The 16,643-nt window shown below is 41.8% G+C and overlaps 1 protein-coding gene across 3 annotated transcripts in view; it reads left to right on the plus strand.

Moving 5' to 3' along the window:
* MEIS1 (Meis homeobox 1) overlaps window positions 1–16,643 on the plus strand; it is a 385,764-nt gene that overhangs the window by 302,559 nt on the left and 66,562 nt on the right. For all 3 annotated transcript variants that reach the window (XM_030196365.1, XM_030196366.1, XM_030196367.1), the window contains exon 9: window positions 4,008–4,084. In XM_030196365.1, the coding sequence (XP_030052225.1) occupies window positions 4,008–4,084 (77 nt within the window). The remainder of the gene's footprint in view (window positions 1–4,007; window positions 4,085–16,643) is intronic.

Here is a 16,643-nt window from a genome sequence, read left to right on the forward strand (position 1 = left end):
AAATTTAGGCACCAGGATGCAGTGCACTAAGTGCTATTCTATAGCAGCATCTGGGTGCTAAGATTCTGTTATAGAATGCTAGCTTAAGTCGGCATTCACAGGCCAACATTTGGGCATGCCTAATTAATCCATGGTAGTAACAGGCATAAATGCATGCATCTAAATGCAGCACCTTAGCACATAGTATTCTCTAAGTTTTGCGTGTAAGTGTGATACCTGCCCATGCCCTTCACAAGCCTCACCCACATGTATGCCTCCTTACATTTAAGCACTACCCCCCGGATTCTAAATATGGTGTCGAGATTTTGGCGCCGAAGTTTGTGTGTGGATCTTTGATCTGCATACCAATGAATTAGTTTACAAACCAGTTAATTGCAACTAATTGATGATAATCAGTTACCAATAATTGACATTTGCGCATGCAACTCCCAGAGCCCTATTCTGTAACCCCATGCACATAAATCCCCAAATAGTGTTCCTAAAAGTTGTGCACAGGGTTGTAGATTTAGACCCATGTCTATTCCAAAATGCCCAGAGTTGGGCACCAACATTTACACCAGGATTCAGCCGATGTAAATACCAGCTCCCATCTTTCGGCATGGAAATGGGATCTAAACGCTATTCTATGAAAGGCTTTCAATCAGGCTTACCATTTATAGAATAGCACTCCTTGCTGATTTTCTCTAGTGCTGAAATCTCGGCGTCATGTATAGAATGCTCCCCTAAGCAATTTGTGCGCCTCTGTTCTAGAATATCACTGAGCATATGGCTAGTACATACACTTGTAACTGTAACAATTAATCACATACCTCCAAATTCTGTAAAAGTCTCTAAAATTGCACGTGCAAATTTGGGTGCACTCACAATTTGTGTGTACAATTTAATTGAATAACAAGCTAATTAATACCAGTAATTGGCTTGTTAAACAATTATTGGTACTAATTAGATTTAATTAACATATACACATGTAAATTTAGGCACTGATCATTGCATGCAAGTTCGAAAAAGGGGCATGGAAATGGAAGGGTCAGGGGTGAAATGGGGGCATTCCTAAAATTATGGGGATACACGCCTAATTTAGGTACAGAGCTTTACATCACGTTTCAGTACGTGCAAATGGCCACATCTAAAGTGATTCCAGGGCATAAGCACTATTCTATAAACCATGCCTAACTTTAAGCATAGTTTATAGAATAGCTCTTTTTTAGTGTCTGTGTTTTGGGCATCATGTATAGAATTCATCCCATAAGGGCTAGTATTCTATAATTTATTTGCACAATTAGTGCCTGACTTTCTGCTACCTGCTATAGAATAAAGGGGATAATGTCCCTATCTTGAATTTTCAGCCACTATAGGGTAAATTCTATAAGTGGTGCCTAAAAATTGGCACTGAAAATTTTACATGTGGAGTGCTATTCTATAAAGGCTATGCATCCTTTATAGAATAGCACTTAAGGCATAAACCATGCCTAACTTTAGGCGCTGGCAATTACGTCTTCTAAAAGCTGGTATAAATACCAGCATCTATGTTAGGCACAGTTCGGCCAAATTCTGTGTTTATGCATGTAACATTTTGGAACACCCTAAAATGCCCCGAGCCATGCCTCCCAAAATTTACACATTAGGATTTATACACTGATCATTATAGAATACAATCATGTGCACATAAATGACAATAATCCAGCTACATGCTATTCTGTAAGTAATGCATATCTTGAATAGCACATACTTTGCAGGCAGTCATTTATTTATTTAAAACATTTTATATACCGTTTTTCATATATACTTCAAAGCAGTTTACAAAAATGGCAGTAAAAAGCAGAACAGTACCACAAAATCCAAAAGACTGGACCAAACACAAGGCTCACACATGAAACAAAGGTGGGACAATAAATAGCACAACAGAAGTAATCAAAAACATATTTAACATTAGATCAGGACACAGGTCTTTTGGGGGGGAAGGGGGGGACAGTGGCAGATCATGGCTTTTGATGAAAGGGGGAGCAGCCATAGAGCATGGTTTTGAGCAAATGGGGAATACAACAGCATGTTAGGGCTTGGGAAGGGAGTGTGATAGGAAGATGGTAGACGGTTCAGATCTTGCTGATGGGAAGTTATACAGGAGCATAATGATAAGGACCCAAGAAAGAAACAGTCAATGGTTTGTGAGGGCCAGGAAAGAAAACTGTAGTGGCACTTAGGTAAAATGAGAATTTAGAGAGGTACAGGATAAGATGACAAATGAGGTAGTTTGGGGAGAAAATGAAAAGAGAAGGGACAGTGTAGTAAGGAGCGAGGAAGTCAGGGTATGCATTAAAAAGGAGAAAGAAGTAATCATTATTTATTTAACTTTTTCACTAAAACATTACACAGGAAGATAGTTGTCCAGCCCAAGTTTTCAGATTCGTCCCTCCTCTTCCACTAGCAGAGCACCATTAACTCACTCCTTCTCTTCTTGCCTGGAAAGGGCACCAATATTCAGTGTTGGATCTGTGTGCCAGCACACACTCACAGATTTTGCAATGGCTCCAGTCAGCAAGCAGGTAGTATTGGCTCTCTGTGTGCATATCTTTAAAATTTGCTTTGTGCTTTTGTCATCCTTGTGCTGCACTTTAAAATTGTAGTTTTCTGTTAGTTATCAGGGCAGTTCTCTAAGCTGCCTATAGAGGTATACGCCATTAATTTACAGGCGCCTACTTGCACTAGGCGCTATTCTATAAGGAGGTACATAATGCATGTGAACAGAGCATAGGAGGGCCATGTGCTTTTCTTCTAGTTATGCACATAATGTATCAAATACTATAAATTATGCATGTCAGTTGGCATACTTAGGCACATCAGCTTAACCCTACTGTTGACATGGCATAAGAGGGCATGTTTAAACAAGCATGCCAATGCTGGCAAACACTAGATGCCATTATAGAATTTACTAGGCACAGGCATTGGGGCACTTAAAGTTATGCACCAATTTATAGAATTGTCTTGTATCTGTTTTGCAATATATTAACATCAAGACAAGTTCTCAGGACAACTTATGACCTAGACTTGGCTACAGTATATATATATTCTGTTATAGCAGAAATCGTCCTCAATGTATGCAAATTAGTCTAGAACAACTATGTTTCCTGCCTTTTACTGTTCATAGACCTTGGGTTGTCTTGTGCTTATATCCTCTGCAGATTTTAATTGCACCTTATAAGGGGCGATAGTCTTACTTAGACCTTTATGCATTTTATCATGGAGATATAAAGTTGATTGAAAATCACATGCAGTTTCCAGAAGGACTGACTGAATAAATTCTTTTCTAATAATAATCTCAGGTGTTGTGTGGATGGACATATTAATCATTATGCAGCTAAAATTATATGTCAAAAAACTGGGTGGGATTTGGGGCATTCTGGGGGAGCGGGGCAGTGCCAATCAGCTATCTAATTTATATGTCTAAGCAGTGATATTCAGCTACTAAACATATAAAAAAGACAGCAAACTGGGTTGTATAAATATCAGATATAACTTGAAACATCTAATTTGGATGGTTCAAGTTATGTGTGAATATTCAGTGGCATCACCTGTTCAGATAATGCTGCTAAATACAGGTATAATTTGAAAATTTCTAGGTTAGATATTTTAAATTATTACATTGACAGCATGGTTGAATACTGATCTTGTGCTCTTGATGTAAGTACTACAGAACCCAAATCTGAAGAAGATGTTAGGAACTTTTGAACTTAGCTTTTTCCACTGCATCAAATATCATATGCCATTGCAGCATGAACTCAGTATGAAAGAATATCCAGAATCCTCAATAGTTATATTTCTCCACGTCACTAATATAATTATCACATGTTATGTTTCTTCTTAATTAGATGTGATATTCCTTCTTTAAAAAAGTGACACACCTTAATGCTTTCACTTTAATTATTGACTATGTTTGGTATTTCTGTTTTTTAACAAAATCTGTACAGTATTTTGCTTAACACAAATATATGTGTATTTTTGTCTTATAGCACCCTTACCCTTCAGAAGAACAGAAAAAGCAGTTGGCACAAGATACAGGGCTCACTATACTTCAAGTGAACAATTGGTAAGTAATTTGGCTCAGTGTTTACATACAATCAGCACTCCAGCCTCTGGCAACCTGCAGCTAATGATTTGCATTAATATGACACACCCTATAATTGCCTGCTTTTCCTGGTAGTTTATTGATGCAAAAGTGATATTGCCTGCGGAATATTTCCAGTGATGGGAATCTGACAACTACAGTGCTATGGCAAATAAATAGTTTTCTTCAGGTTGTAGTTCAATAAATATGTAGATAAAGTATGTTTGTATCACATATAAGGTTTTGAGCATGTGTCCAATACAGTTCATATATGTTTAGGTACTGAAACTTAGGTAAACTCCTTTACATATTAAAATTCTGATACAAATGTAATCTGCAATGTAACTTTTAATATCAAGTAATGTGGCTGTGGTGTTAGTCTACCTGAATAAGCAGAAATAAAGATCACTCAAACTAATAAAAGGTGATAACTTTTTTATCGAACTAACTTTATACATGTGAAGTCTCATTTTGCTCAGGGCTTCTAGATCTTAAATGGAATGTCTAAGTCAAAACATTCACAATTTCCACCCTATTTTACAAAAACCTCACTCATTGAATGCAGAGCCTTTTGTAAAGTGCCTATAGGTTTGTGAGAAATATATGAATATTTCCTCAAATGTGCAATAGGAACAACCTTTTTTTTAAGATATATGTACAAAAAAAGACTTGCAGCATTCAGTGGCTTCTGCATGTAAGCAGCACAACACGAAAGTTCCAATTTTTGCAATCCATGTTTAAGTATTTATTTGTTACATTTGTATCCCACATTTTCCTACCTATTTGCAGGCTCAATGTGGCGTACATAGTACCGTAAAGGCGATCGCCTATTCTGGTATGAACAATTACAGAGTGATATGAACAATTACAGAGTGATATAGTGGTAGAATAAGGTTCATGTGGTACAAACACAGTAGGGAATCATAGAGAAGAAGAGATGTGTTAAATCCATTATGCTCTTTGGTTACAATTGTGTTGCAGGGTTCAGGTGTTTAAGTTGGGTCGGTAGGGTATGCCTTTTTGAACAGGTTAGATTTTAGTGATTTCCAGAAATTTAGGTGGTCATATGTTGTTTTCACGGCTTTTGGTAATGCGTTCCATAGCTGGGTACTTATGTACGAAAAACTGGATGCATAAGTTGATTTGTATTTGAGTCCTTTGCAGTTTGGGTAGTGGAGATTTAGGTATGTTCGTGCTGATCTTGTTGTGTTTCTGGTTGGTAGGTCTATGAGTTCTATCATGTATCCCGGGGCTTCACTGTAGATAATTTTATGAACCAGTGTGCAGATTTTGAAAGTAATGTGTTCTTTGATTGGGAGCCAGTGCAGTTTTTCTCGGAGGGGTTTGGCGCTTTTGAATTGCGTTTTTCCAAATATGAGCCTGGCTGTCATGTTTTAAGTGGTCTGAAGTATCTTTATGATTTGTCCTTTGTAGCCCGCATAAATTCCGTTGCAGTAGTCTGCATGGCTTAGTACCATTGATTGTATCAAGTTGCGAAATGTTTCCCTTGGGAAGAATGGTTTCACGCGTTTGAGTTTCTACATTGAATGGGACATTTTCTTTGTTGTAGATTTCGCTTGGTTCTCTAGAGTGAGGTTACGGTTGATTGTAACGCCGAGAATTTTCAGGCTGTCTGAGATAGGAAGGGTGTAATCCAAGGTGTTTATGCTTGTGGGTTTGGTGGTATTGTTTTGGGATGAGAGGATGAGACAGTGTGTTTTTTTTCTATGTTGAGTTTTAGTTGATATGCATTTGCCCAGGAGTTCATGATGTTCATGCTGAGCTTGATTTCATTGGAGATTTCGGTCGGATCATGTTTATAAGGAATGTATATTGTGACATCGTCTGCGTAGATGAAAGGGTTGAGGCCATGGTTGGATAAGGACTTGGCTAGTGGGATCATCATTAGGTTGAAGAGGATCGGTGATAGTGGTGATCCTTCAAGTACTCCACAGTCTGCTTTCTACAATGATGATGTATTTGAGTTTAACTTCACTTGGTATGTTCTGGTGGTTAGGAAGCCCTTGATCCAACTAAGTAATGTAGTAGTTTTAGTAGTATTTTATGGTTTACCATGTCGAACACACTAGACAAGTCGAATTGGAGGAGGAGTATGCTTTTACCTGTTGCTATTTCCTGCTTGAATTTGGCTAGGAGAGTGATTAGTACTGTTTCAGTGCTATGGAGTGGCCGAAATCCTGATTGTGATTCATGTAATATTGTGAATTTGTTCATATAATCAGCAAGTTGTTGTTTGGTTACCATGCTTTCCATCAATTTGACTGCCAGTGGGATAGAGGCAACCGGGCGGTAGTTAGAGATTTTGTTTGTTTTTTTCTTCGTATCTTTTGGTATTGGGGTGAGTAGGATGTTACCATTTTCCTTGGGGAAGAGACCTTGTTGAAGCATGTAGTTTAGGTGGGATGTGGGGTCTGCTATGAAGCGGTTGGGGGCGGATTTTATCAGGTAGCTGTGGCAGGTATCCAATTTGCAGTGAGTTTTGGAGAACCTATTAATCGCCTGGGTAACTGTTTCGGTGGTGAGGGGAGCAAAGTTTGAACAGGTTCGGTCTGCAGGGTATTCACCGGGGGTTGGGTCCAGGCCATTGATGAAGTTTTCGATGTTGGTGTTATCCTGAGGTAGCATGTTACGTAGGTTTAAAATTTTTTCGTTGAAGTATTTGGCAAGATTGTCTGCAGTTGGGATGTCTGTATTAGTTGTGGTAACCAAGGTGTTATCTAGTAGTTTGTTCACTAGTTGGTACAGTTTTTTCGTGTCTTTGTAATCTGGTCCTATTTTAGTTTTGTAGTAGGACCTTTTGGTCTGTCTTATTGCATATTTGTATTTCCTTTGTATTTGTTTCCGTGCGTTGAGTGTGTGTTCATCTTTTATTTTTTTCCATGCTCGTTCGAGTTGCCTGGATTGTGTTTTTAGTATTTTCAGTTCTTCATTGAACCAGGTATCGAGTTATGCCTGCACGAGGTTCTTGTTCGTAAGGGTGCTATTTCGTCCAGTATTCTTTTGCAACTATTATCCCACTTTGAGAGGTATTTTGCATCTATTAACCCACTCTGAGAGGTAGTATATAGAGTCCGTTTGTGCTGTCCATTCGTTACTGTATATCATTTGCCAGAATGTTTCCATGTCTATTTGGTCTCTAGTTGTCACGTCTGTGGTCGTGACCCCTCACAGCCTCTACCTGATGTCTGGGGGTCCGCTTCTGAGCTGGCTTCTGCCTATCCTTTCTGGAGTAGTTCTGTCTTTGGGAAGATCTGTTTCAGTTTCCTATCTCTGGCAGCCGTCAGCTGGGTTGGCTCAAGGGCGGCAGCCATATTGGATGGCTCAAGAGTGGTAGCCATCTTGGATAGCTCAAGAGGTACAGCCACCTGGGATAGATCATACCATAGGAAGCCAACGTGGAGTAACGAGGACAGGAAGGAAGCCCATATTTGGTCCTTAGAGATCTCCTGTGGGAACAGCCTCCATAGTTACTTAGATTTGCTGCAGCTGCGTCTCAGGTATGGATGGGCTTTATTAATCACCTAGAGACTGCAGTCCTTTGCCTTTGCATTGCGTCTTAGGCCCTGGTACGTGGGTGCTGGTGCACTTCTGCCTGAGAGACTTTGTCTGATCCTGATTCTGTGTTTGCTGGTTTCTTGCCTTTTGAACCCTGCCTGTTACTGGACTATTCTTCTGCTTGCCGCTTGCCTAGACCCGGAGTGTTACTGGACTATTCTTCTGCTTGCCGCCTGCCTAGACCCGGAGTTTCACTGGAATATTCTTCTGCTTGCCGCCTGCCTAGACCCGGAGTGTTACTGGACCATTCTTTTGCTTGCCGCCTGCCTTTTGAACCTTTGCCTGGACCTGGACTTTGTTTTGCTTGCCGCCTGCCTTTTGAACCTTTGCCTGGACCTGTCTTCTGCTTGCTGGCTGACTGCCAGAGACCTAGCCTGGATTTACCGGTACATCTGTTCTGCCTTGCTTCTGGTGTGGGATGGTTTTGCCTGCCACTGCTGCTCCTCGGCAGTGGCCCAAGGGCTCACAAACCCAGTTCCTGTTTAGTGAACGTGACACTAGTGCTGTAGGTTGTGTGTTCTTGTATGCGGTGTGGACCCTTTTTCCGCCATTTTAGGGATAGGTTTAGTTTGAATGGTCGGTCCATGGTGTTTCTGTCCATTTAATTTCTGTTATTTTTAGGTTCTGGTCTGTGGACAGTTTGTGTGAGATGAGGTTGAGTGTGTGTCCTTTGACATGGGTTACTTGCATGGATGGCCATTTAAAATCCCATAGGTGGAGGAATTCCATGCATTCACATGCATTGGTAGAGTTTAGGTCTTCTACATGGAGGTTGATGTCTCCTAATACTAGTATATTGGAGTTTGTTACACAAGTGTTTGAGATGAAGTCCATGAAGTTTGGCTGGCTTTCATTCCAATTGCCTGGTGGTCTATAAAACAAGACACAGTTTAGGTGGTCAAGTAGAGTTTGTGGTGGATTCTGATTGAAGCAAGTTCAAATTGGCTTGTTATGGACTCGGCAGTAGTTTCGATGGTGAAGTGGGATCGATATATTAGTGCTATGCCGCCGCCGCCTCTCTTTTCCTTTCTGGTCCAGTGGGTGATTTTGTATCCTGGGGGGCATAGGTTGAGGATTATAGCGTCGTTTTGATCATGGATCCAGGTTTCATTGATTAAAAGTAGGTTGAGATTTTCTGACATGATCCAGTCTGTTACTAATGTTGTTTTATTTACTACGGATCTGGCGGTGATGTAACCCACTTGAATTATTTGGTATGGGTCTCCTGTGTTTGGTGTTATGTGGATTTTTGTCAGTTGTCGTTTCTTTGTTAGTGTGGGTTTATTCTGAACTTTCTTTCCTTTGTATTGCGGTTGTCCGCATGTTGGTGTTCTTCCTTTGTTTTGGTTGATGTCAGTTTGGTGAGGTGTGGTGTATCAGATCTGTCTTTGATGAGTGTGTAGTATAGATATGATATTGCTTTCTGGCAGTGGTGTGGTTAGTGTTAGGTGGATCAGAGATAAGGAGTAGATTACTAGGAATATATTGAGGGTGTTCATTGTGGTATCAAATCGCTTTGGGCAGCTAATGGCCGTGTTTGATAAGGTGTGTGATCAGACTTTGTTATTTGTGATGGAATCTTGTGTGCTAGACTTGTGTGTTTCGTGTATTTTCGGCTTGCCTTAAGCTGTTGAGATCGGTGGTTGGTCCGAGTTCTGTGTATTGTTAGTAGCAGGGGGGTGCAGAGGGGGAATAGTTCTAGGATAGGGATCTTCTTCAGTTTGTCTCCTATTACTGGTTGCTTCCACTGGAAAGTCTCAGTAACTTGGAGTAGTCCATGGTGTGCCAGAGCACAGCAGAGGTCTCTTTTTTTCTGGGGTTTGGTTTATTGAAATAAATATAGTTAGTTTACTCACAGTTAGATGTTCAGGAGTATTACCCCAGGGCACAGAGGCTCCGAAGTTGTGAAAGCTGTGTTGGTGGTTGGAGGTAGGAAGCTGAGGAGAGGTAGCTGTGTTGTAGAGGTGGGTAAGTAGTCGAACAGGTAGAAGTCACTTGGGGGTTACTGGGCTGCAATCGCCACTTTGGTGGCTGGAGGGAGGAGTTGGGGGCAGGTGATAGCCCTGGTTACCATGGTTGATGTGTGCTGGGTCCCACGGAGTCCTTCTCTAGGACTCCAACACTGCGCCGATCGCATTTCGCAAAGCTTGAAGATCAAGCTTACTGAGTATATTGGTCCCATGGTATTTCTCCCTCACAGTGCTTGCATGCCAGTATGTGACGCGGTAGTACTGCACAGGGCGCCTAGGCTCCATGGTCCCGGGAGCTGTGTTAGCGGTTGGATGTAGATATCAGGTGCGAGGCAGCAGGCTCGGCCAACAACTCTGTTCCACTGCCACCGCATTGCTTCCCTCACACAGCTCCCATGCCTCTTGCCGCTACTGTTGCCCCGATCGCTGCCGCTCCGCGTGCTCGGACCACCATGGCTCCTGGGTTCCTGTGGCAGCTCCCCTGGATGCTGGGGTCCTCGTGCCATTCTACTCTAGATTCGGCTCAGGCGGACGATGGGGAAACGCCGGGACCGCGCTCGCCAATGGCACATCCTGTATAGCAGTTTGTGCGGGGAGGCTCGGCCATCTCTTTCGTTCCTGGGTGGTTGACGGCGGGGAGTAGAGCCAGGCGTGCAGCCGTTGTTACATGGGCCTCGTGTTGTCCCTCAAGTGGAGAGGCTGTGATCGCCTCTCCTGTACCGAGAGCGGCTGCGATGTAGCTCACCGGTCCGCACGGGTTCCTGAATCACCGTTTGATGCGCTGTTTCCGCTTATCTCGAGGCTCCCAGAGCGTCGTTCGCTGCCAATGTCTGCCTCCATTTTCCTTGATTGCCACATTCCACAAAACAACACATACAGCAGTCATCAATTAAGGAGCCAAGCTCATAAAGTCCAATTTTTAAAAATTTATCAAGTAATTTTAAATACAAGTGGGTTAAGCATAATTGTCCTCTTAATCGATCTTCTAAAGCGCCCTGGTCAAAATGACCAGTTCACTACTTATGTGTGACTCAGAGAAGATGGCAAAATCCTGTGGTGCATTTTTTTAAAGATATGTGTATTGCCATGAAAAAAACTTGAAGAGCACATGTATTGTTTGCGCCACCAAAACCACAGCCAGAATACACACACTTAAAAACTATGCATCCCATGGCATCCTATATAATAAAACGCACCTCCAGCATTCAGAAGCTGACTGCATGGCTGAGGCATTCCTGCTCTCTGTATCCATCTCTTGAATTGACATCACGTACTTCCGGGTTCGTCACAAGCAGAAGTGACCAACCACACGAGATTTCTCGGCTTCAGAATGTTGGAGGTGCATTCTATTAAATAGGATTGGTCAGTTCTTTGAAGCACAGCCAGAGCTCAGCGTCCTCCACAGTAACGCTCAGACACTAGAGAGAGAGAGAGGGGGGCCTGACACCAGAGAGAGGGGGGAGGGGGGCCTGACACCAGAGAGGGGGGGGAGGTATCTCTGACACACACACACACACACACTCTCTCTCTCTCTCACAGTCAATGTCTTTCTCTCTCTCACTCACTGTCTCTCACACACACTCTATCGCATTCACTCTCTATGTGTCACACAGTCACTCACACACTCTCTTGGTCTCATACACTCAGTCTGTGTGTCTCACACACTCTCTCTCTCTCTCTCTCTCTCTCTCACTGTGTCTCACATACGCACTTGCACACACTCTCATTCTCACACACACACTCTCTCTCACAGACACACTCGCACCCAGACTCACTCTCTCTCTCTCTCACACACACACACACACACTCGCACATTCACTCTCTCTCACACACACAGTCACTCTCACATACACTCTCTCAAACATACACACTCTGAGGAAAACCTTGCTAGCGCCCTTTTCATTTGTGTCAGAAATGGGCCTTTTTTACTAGTTTACACATATAAATAGTGGCATCATAAAATTACATTTGAACATGTAAGTCATCTACATCTGTAAATACCACTAGCTGCACGTATAAATGCTACACAAGGCTTAAAAAAAAAGGACCTTCTTCTTGACTAGCTTTCTGGAGTTACTCTCCCTTCATCAGGTCAAAACAAACTTTAACCTGATGCAAGGAGCGCAACTCCAGAAGGCTAGTGGGAAAATGTATTGTTAATTCATAGAATTATATTTTTTGTTCATTGACCCTTTTTGCACACTTTTTAAATATAATATGGATTTATATTGTGTTGCAGACCACATTCTGCCCTTCATATACATCTATATGAGGAGTCACCCTGCATAGCCCATGCAGGCATCCTTACATATGAACTAAAGTAGAGTTTTGCAAACTTTCTGTGTTAATTATTGGAGACATGCCCAGGATCTGCCCATGCAATTATCACAGAGACAATGAACAATACATTTACCAAGTGTTATGTGCATGGCAGGTAAAGTGGGTGTACTTAACAGAACCTATTGAGGTTACATTTTGTGATCTGCATTACCAGTTATTTTAAAAGTCAATAAGCAGTAAGATACAGTGCATTATTTGCAAAGCAGAGTACATGCACATTCTCTGCTACACAGTTAGCACAGGAATTAGCATATGCTAATTGTCAACTGCTGTGTTAACTATTAGAATGGGTGTGGACTAACATTGTGTATTAATTCTTGCATTAACTGCTTAGTACACTTTAGTAAAAGACCCCCTTAGTCTTTATTCATAAAAACATAAGAATAGCCAAACTGAGTCAGACCAGTGGTCCATCTAGCCCAGTATCCCGTTTCCAACAGTGGCCAGTCCAGGTCACAAGTATGGTACCTGGCAGAAACCCAAATAGTAGCAAGCAACATTCCATGCTACCGATCCCAGGTCAAGCAGTGGCTTCCCCCATGTCTATCTCAATAGCAGACTATAGATTTTTCCTCCAGGACCTTGTCCAAACCTTTTTAAAACCCAGATACGCTAACTGCTGTTACCACATCCTCTGGCAATGAGTTCTAAAACTTAACCATTCTTTGAGTGAAAAAATATTTCCTTCTATTTGTAGAAGGAAATTCCATGTAATTTCATTGACTGTCACCTGGTCTTTGTACTTTTTGAAAGAATGAAAAATCAATCACTTTTACCTGTTCTACATCACTCAGGATTTTGTAGACCTCAGTCATATTCCCCTCAGCTTTCTCTTTTCCAGCTGAACAGACTTAACCTGTTTAACCTGTCCTCATATGAGAGGAGTTCCATCCACTTTATCATTTTGGTGACTCTTCTTTGAACCTTTTCTAATGCCACTATATCTTTTTTTGAGAACTGAACGCAATACTCAAGGTGAGATTACACCATGGAGTGATACAGAGGCATTATGATATTCTTGGTCTTATTTACTATCCCTTTCCTAATAATTCTTTGCATCCTGTTTGCTTTTTTGGCCACTGCTGCACACTGGACAGAAGATTTCAGCATATTGTCTATAATGACACCTAGATCTTTTTCTTGGGTGTTGAGTCCTAAGGTTGACCCTAGCATCAGGTAACTATGATTTTGAACTATTATTCCCAATGTACATCAGGTGGAGGGGCATTGTCGAACGGGGATGCCCATCTCTGACGATGTCCCCGCGAAGGGGCGGGGCATCCTGTATTATCAAAACAAAATGGGCGTCCATCTTTCGTTTCGATAATACGGTCGGGGATGCCCAAATCTCAACTCTTAGGTCGACCTTAGAGATGGTCGACCTAAATGTTGAGATGGTCGACCTCGGTTTTTGGCAATAATGGAAACCGAGGACACCCATCTCAAAAACGACCAAATGCAAGCCCTCTGGTTGTGGGAGGAGCCAGCATTCGTAGTGCACTAGTCCCCTGACATGCCAGGACCCCAACTGGGCACCCTAGGGGGCACTGCAGTGGACTTCACAAATTGCTCCCAGGTGCATAGCTCCCTTACCTTTGGTGCTGAGCCCCCCAACCCCCCCCCAAAACCCACTCCCCACAACCGTACACCACTACTATAGCCCTAAAGGGTGAAGGGAGGGCACCTACATGTTGGTACAGTGGGTTTCTGGTAGGTTTTGGAGGGCTCACATTTACCACCACAAGTGTAACAGATAGGGGGGATGGGCCTGGTTCCGCCTGCACTGCACCCACTAAAAACTGCTCCAGGGACCTGCATACTGCTGTGATGGAGCTAGGTATGACAGTTGAGGCTGTCATAGAGGCTGGAAAAAATGTTTTTTTATTTTTTTTTTTAGGGTGGGAGAGGGTTGGTGACCACTGGGGGGAGTAAGGGGAGGTCATCCCCGATTCCCTCCGGTGGTCATCTGGTCAGTTTGGCACCTTTTCGAGGCTTGGTCGTGAAAAAAATTGGACCAAGTAAAGTCGGCCAAATGGTCGTCAGGGACGCCCTTCTTTTTTCCATTATCGGCCGAGGACGCCCATCTCTTAACCACGCCCACGTCCCGCCTTCAGTACACTGCCGACACGCTCCCGTGAACTTTGGTCGTCCCTACGATGGAAAGCAGTTGAGGACGCCCAAATTCGGCTTTAGATTATGCAGATTTGGGCGACTCTGAGAGGAGGACGCCCATCTCCAGATTTGTGTCGGAAGATGGGCGTCGTCCTCTTTCGATTATGCCGCTGTTTGTATTTGTCCACATTAAATTTCATCTGCTGTTTGGATGCCCAGTCTTCCAATTTCCTAAGGTCTTCCTGCAGTTTTTCATAGTCCACATTTGCTTTGACAAGTTTGAATAGTTCAAAGTTGTCAAAGCAAATGTGGACTGTGAAAAACTGCAGGAAGACCTTAGGAAATTGGAAGACTGGGCATCCAAACGGCAGATGAAATTTAATAGTTCTATGTCATCTGCAAATTTAATCACTTCACTTGTCGTTCCAATTTCCAGATGATTTATAAATATGTTAAATAGCACCAGTCCCAGTATAGACCCCTGCGGCACTCCACTATTCACCCTCCTCCTTTGAGAAAAATGACCATTTAACCCTACCCTCTGTTTTCTGTCCAATAACCAATTTCTAATCCACAAAAGGACAATGCCTCCTAACCCATGACTTTTTAATTTTCAAAGATGTCTTTCATGAGGAACTTTGTCTAAAGCTTTCTGAAAATCTAGATACACTACATCAACCGGCTCACCTTTATCGACATGTTTATTCATGCCTTCAAAGAAAAGAAGCAAATTGGTGAGACAAGATTTCCCTTGTCTGAACCCATTCCTCTCCCAGCTGCTTCAAAACATTTTCAGAAATATTACAAATTCATGTGCTTAGTATACAAAAAAAGACAATTTTCTGTCAACAACTAGGATAAGTGGGTGACATCATCACATGCTTCTAGGATATAAAGAACTCAGGACTAGTGTAAAGTTCAGAGCATACATGGCCCTTTCCATATGTTCTGGTCTCCTCAGTCCCTCAGATTTATTTTTTCCATATTGTTGAATGGACAGAAGAACAAAGTTCTCTTGTTCTTCATTTTCCGATGTCATTTTTCATCATATTTGGTAGTAAAACAAAAATAAGAATGAAGAAGATTTGTATTATTTTGTTTAGCTACTTGAACCTCTGCAGAATGACTCAGATTAAACCCATCTTCAGGCTATGCCCAGTGTAAGAGAACCTGGAATTGAAGAAGAAATATCCAGAACTCCACCAGTACTCTTGGATGTAACCCATCTGTCCCCATCACTTTGTCTACTTTTAGTTTAGTTAGCTCCTCTTAAACAGTCTCGGTATGTAAATTGGTTAGTCTTGCCCCATCCCTCACTCCTGTCATCTCCAGGACATAAAGTATAATTCCCTTTTCTTGAATTATTTGCCACCAGCCATAAGGGAGGAAACAAACAGAGCCCGCTTTAAGGAAGCTCTGAAAAGCTTCCTGTTTACCTAAGCTTTTGGATATCTGTGAGGTGAACCCAAGCCACGGTGTGAGGCACAGGATCAGCACTACTCTTCTTTCTAACTCAACAAATGCAAGCTATATATACTGTCTTTTTCTCTTCCTTTTCCCTCTAATTTTAATTTTGAACCACTTTACTGTATTGTGGGCCAAACAGCAGTTATATCAAATGACAGAATAAAATTAAAAAAAAAAATCTTGTCCGTAAGGTTTACTGTGAGGGTTAAATGAAAAGTAATGCCTTCACCTCCATAATACATCAACAAATAGCAGCACTGACATGCTACCCGTGTTCATTTGTTCTTTGAAATCTATTCCTTCATCTTTGTTGGCAAGAAATATCTGTGAAGAGGCTAATTTGCTGTTGCTTGTGAAATGGAAGCATGCAGTGAGCACTTGGTATGATTTAAGCAATGTGCCATGATAGAATTTCTGACTTTTGAAGGAGTCCTTCAAATTGAAATTCACCGCCACATGCTGGTTGTTTATCTTGATGACTGTGTTGATGTGAGTACTGTGCATGTATGATCCAAAAAATGTAAAGACTGTGAACTGTCAAAGGCCGATTTGCATAATCGAAAATGAAGTGTACTACCTGTGACAGCAACAGACAAGTATCCTTGAACTTGTTACTACCAACAACTACCACTGCAATCCTGAAAACATGTAAAGAATAATTGAGATGAGTTCAGCAGCTAGATCTCAAACAGCACAAAATACCATAAAGGTAATTGTGAAGAAGCCTTACCCCATTCGCCATACAGCCCAGGCTTAACGCTATACGATTTCAATCATTTTTTTCCAAAAGTGAAGGAGTGTCATCTGTTCAGCTTGAATGAAGAGGTGAAAATGATTGTGAGCAACTAGTTGAAGAAACAAGATATGCAGTTCTTTCGTGATGGCCATCAAAACTTGTCCATGTGTGGTGAATTGTGGCAACTGTGTAGAAAAGTAAATATATTTAATAAAAGAACAAGTTTGAAGTATTATGTTCATTTTTTTATTCATTACAGTAACTTCATTTAACAAATATTATGGAGGTGGAGGCATTTCTTTTCATTCAGCCCTCATATATTGGCTATTTTTCTTTTCCA

The sequence above is a fragment of the Microcaecilia unicolor genome, chromosome 3 (assembly GCF_901765095.1).
Source record: "Microcaecilia unicolor chromosome 3, aMicUni1.1, whole genome shotgun sequence".
In the NCBI taxonomy this organism is placed as follows: Eukaryota; Metazoa; Chordata; class Amphibia; order Gymnophiona; family Siphonopidae; genus Microcaecilia; species Microcaecilia unicolor.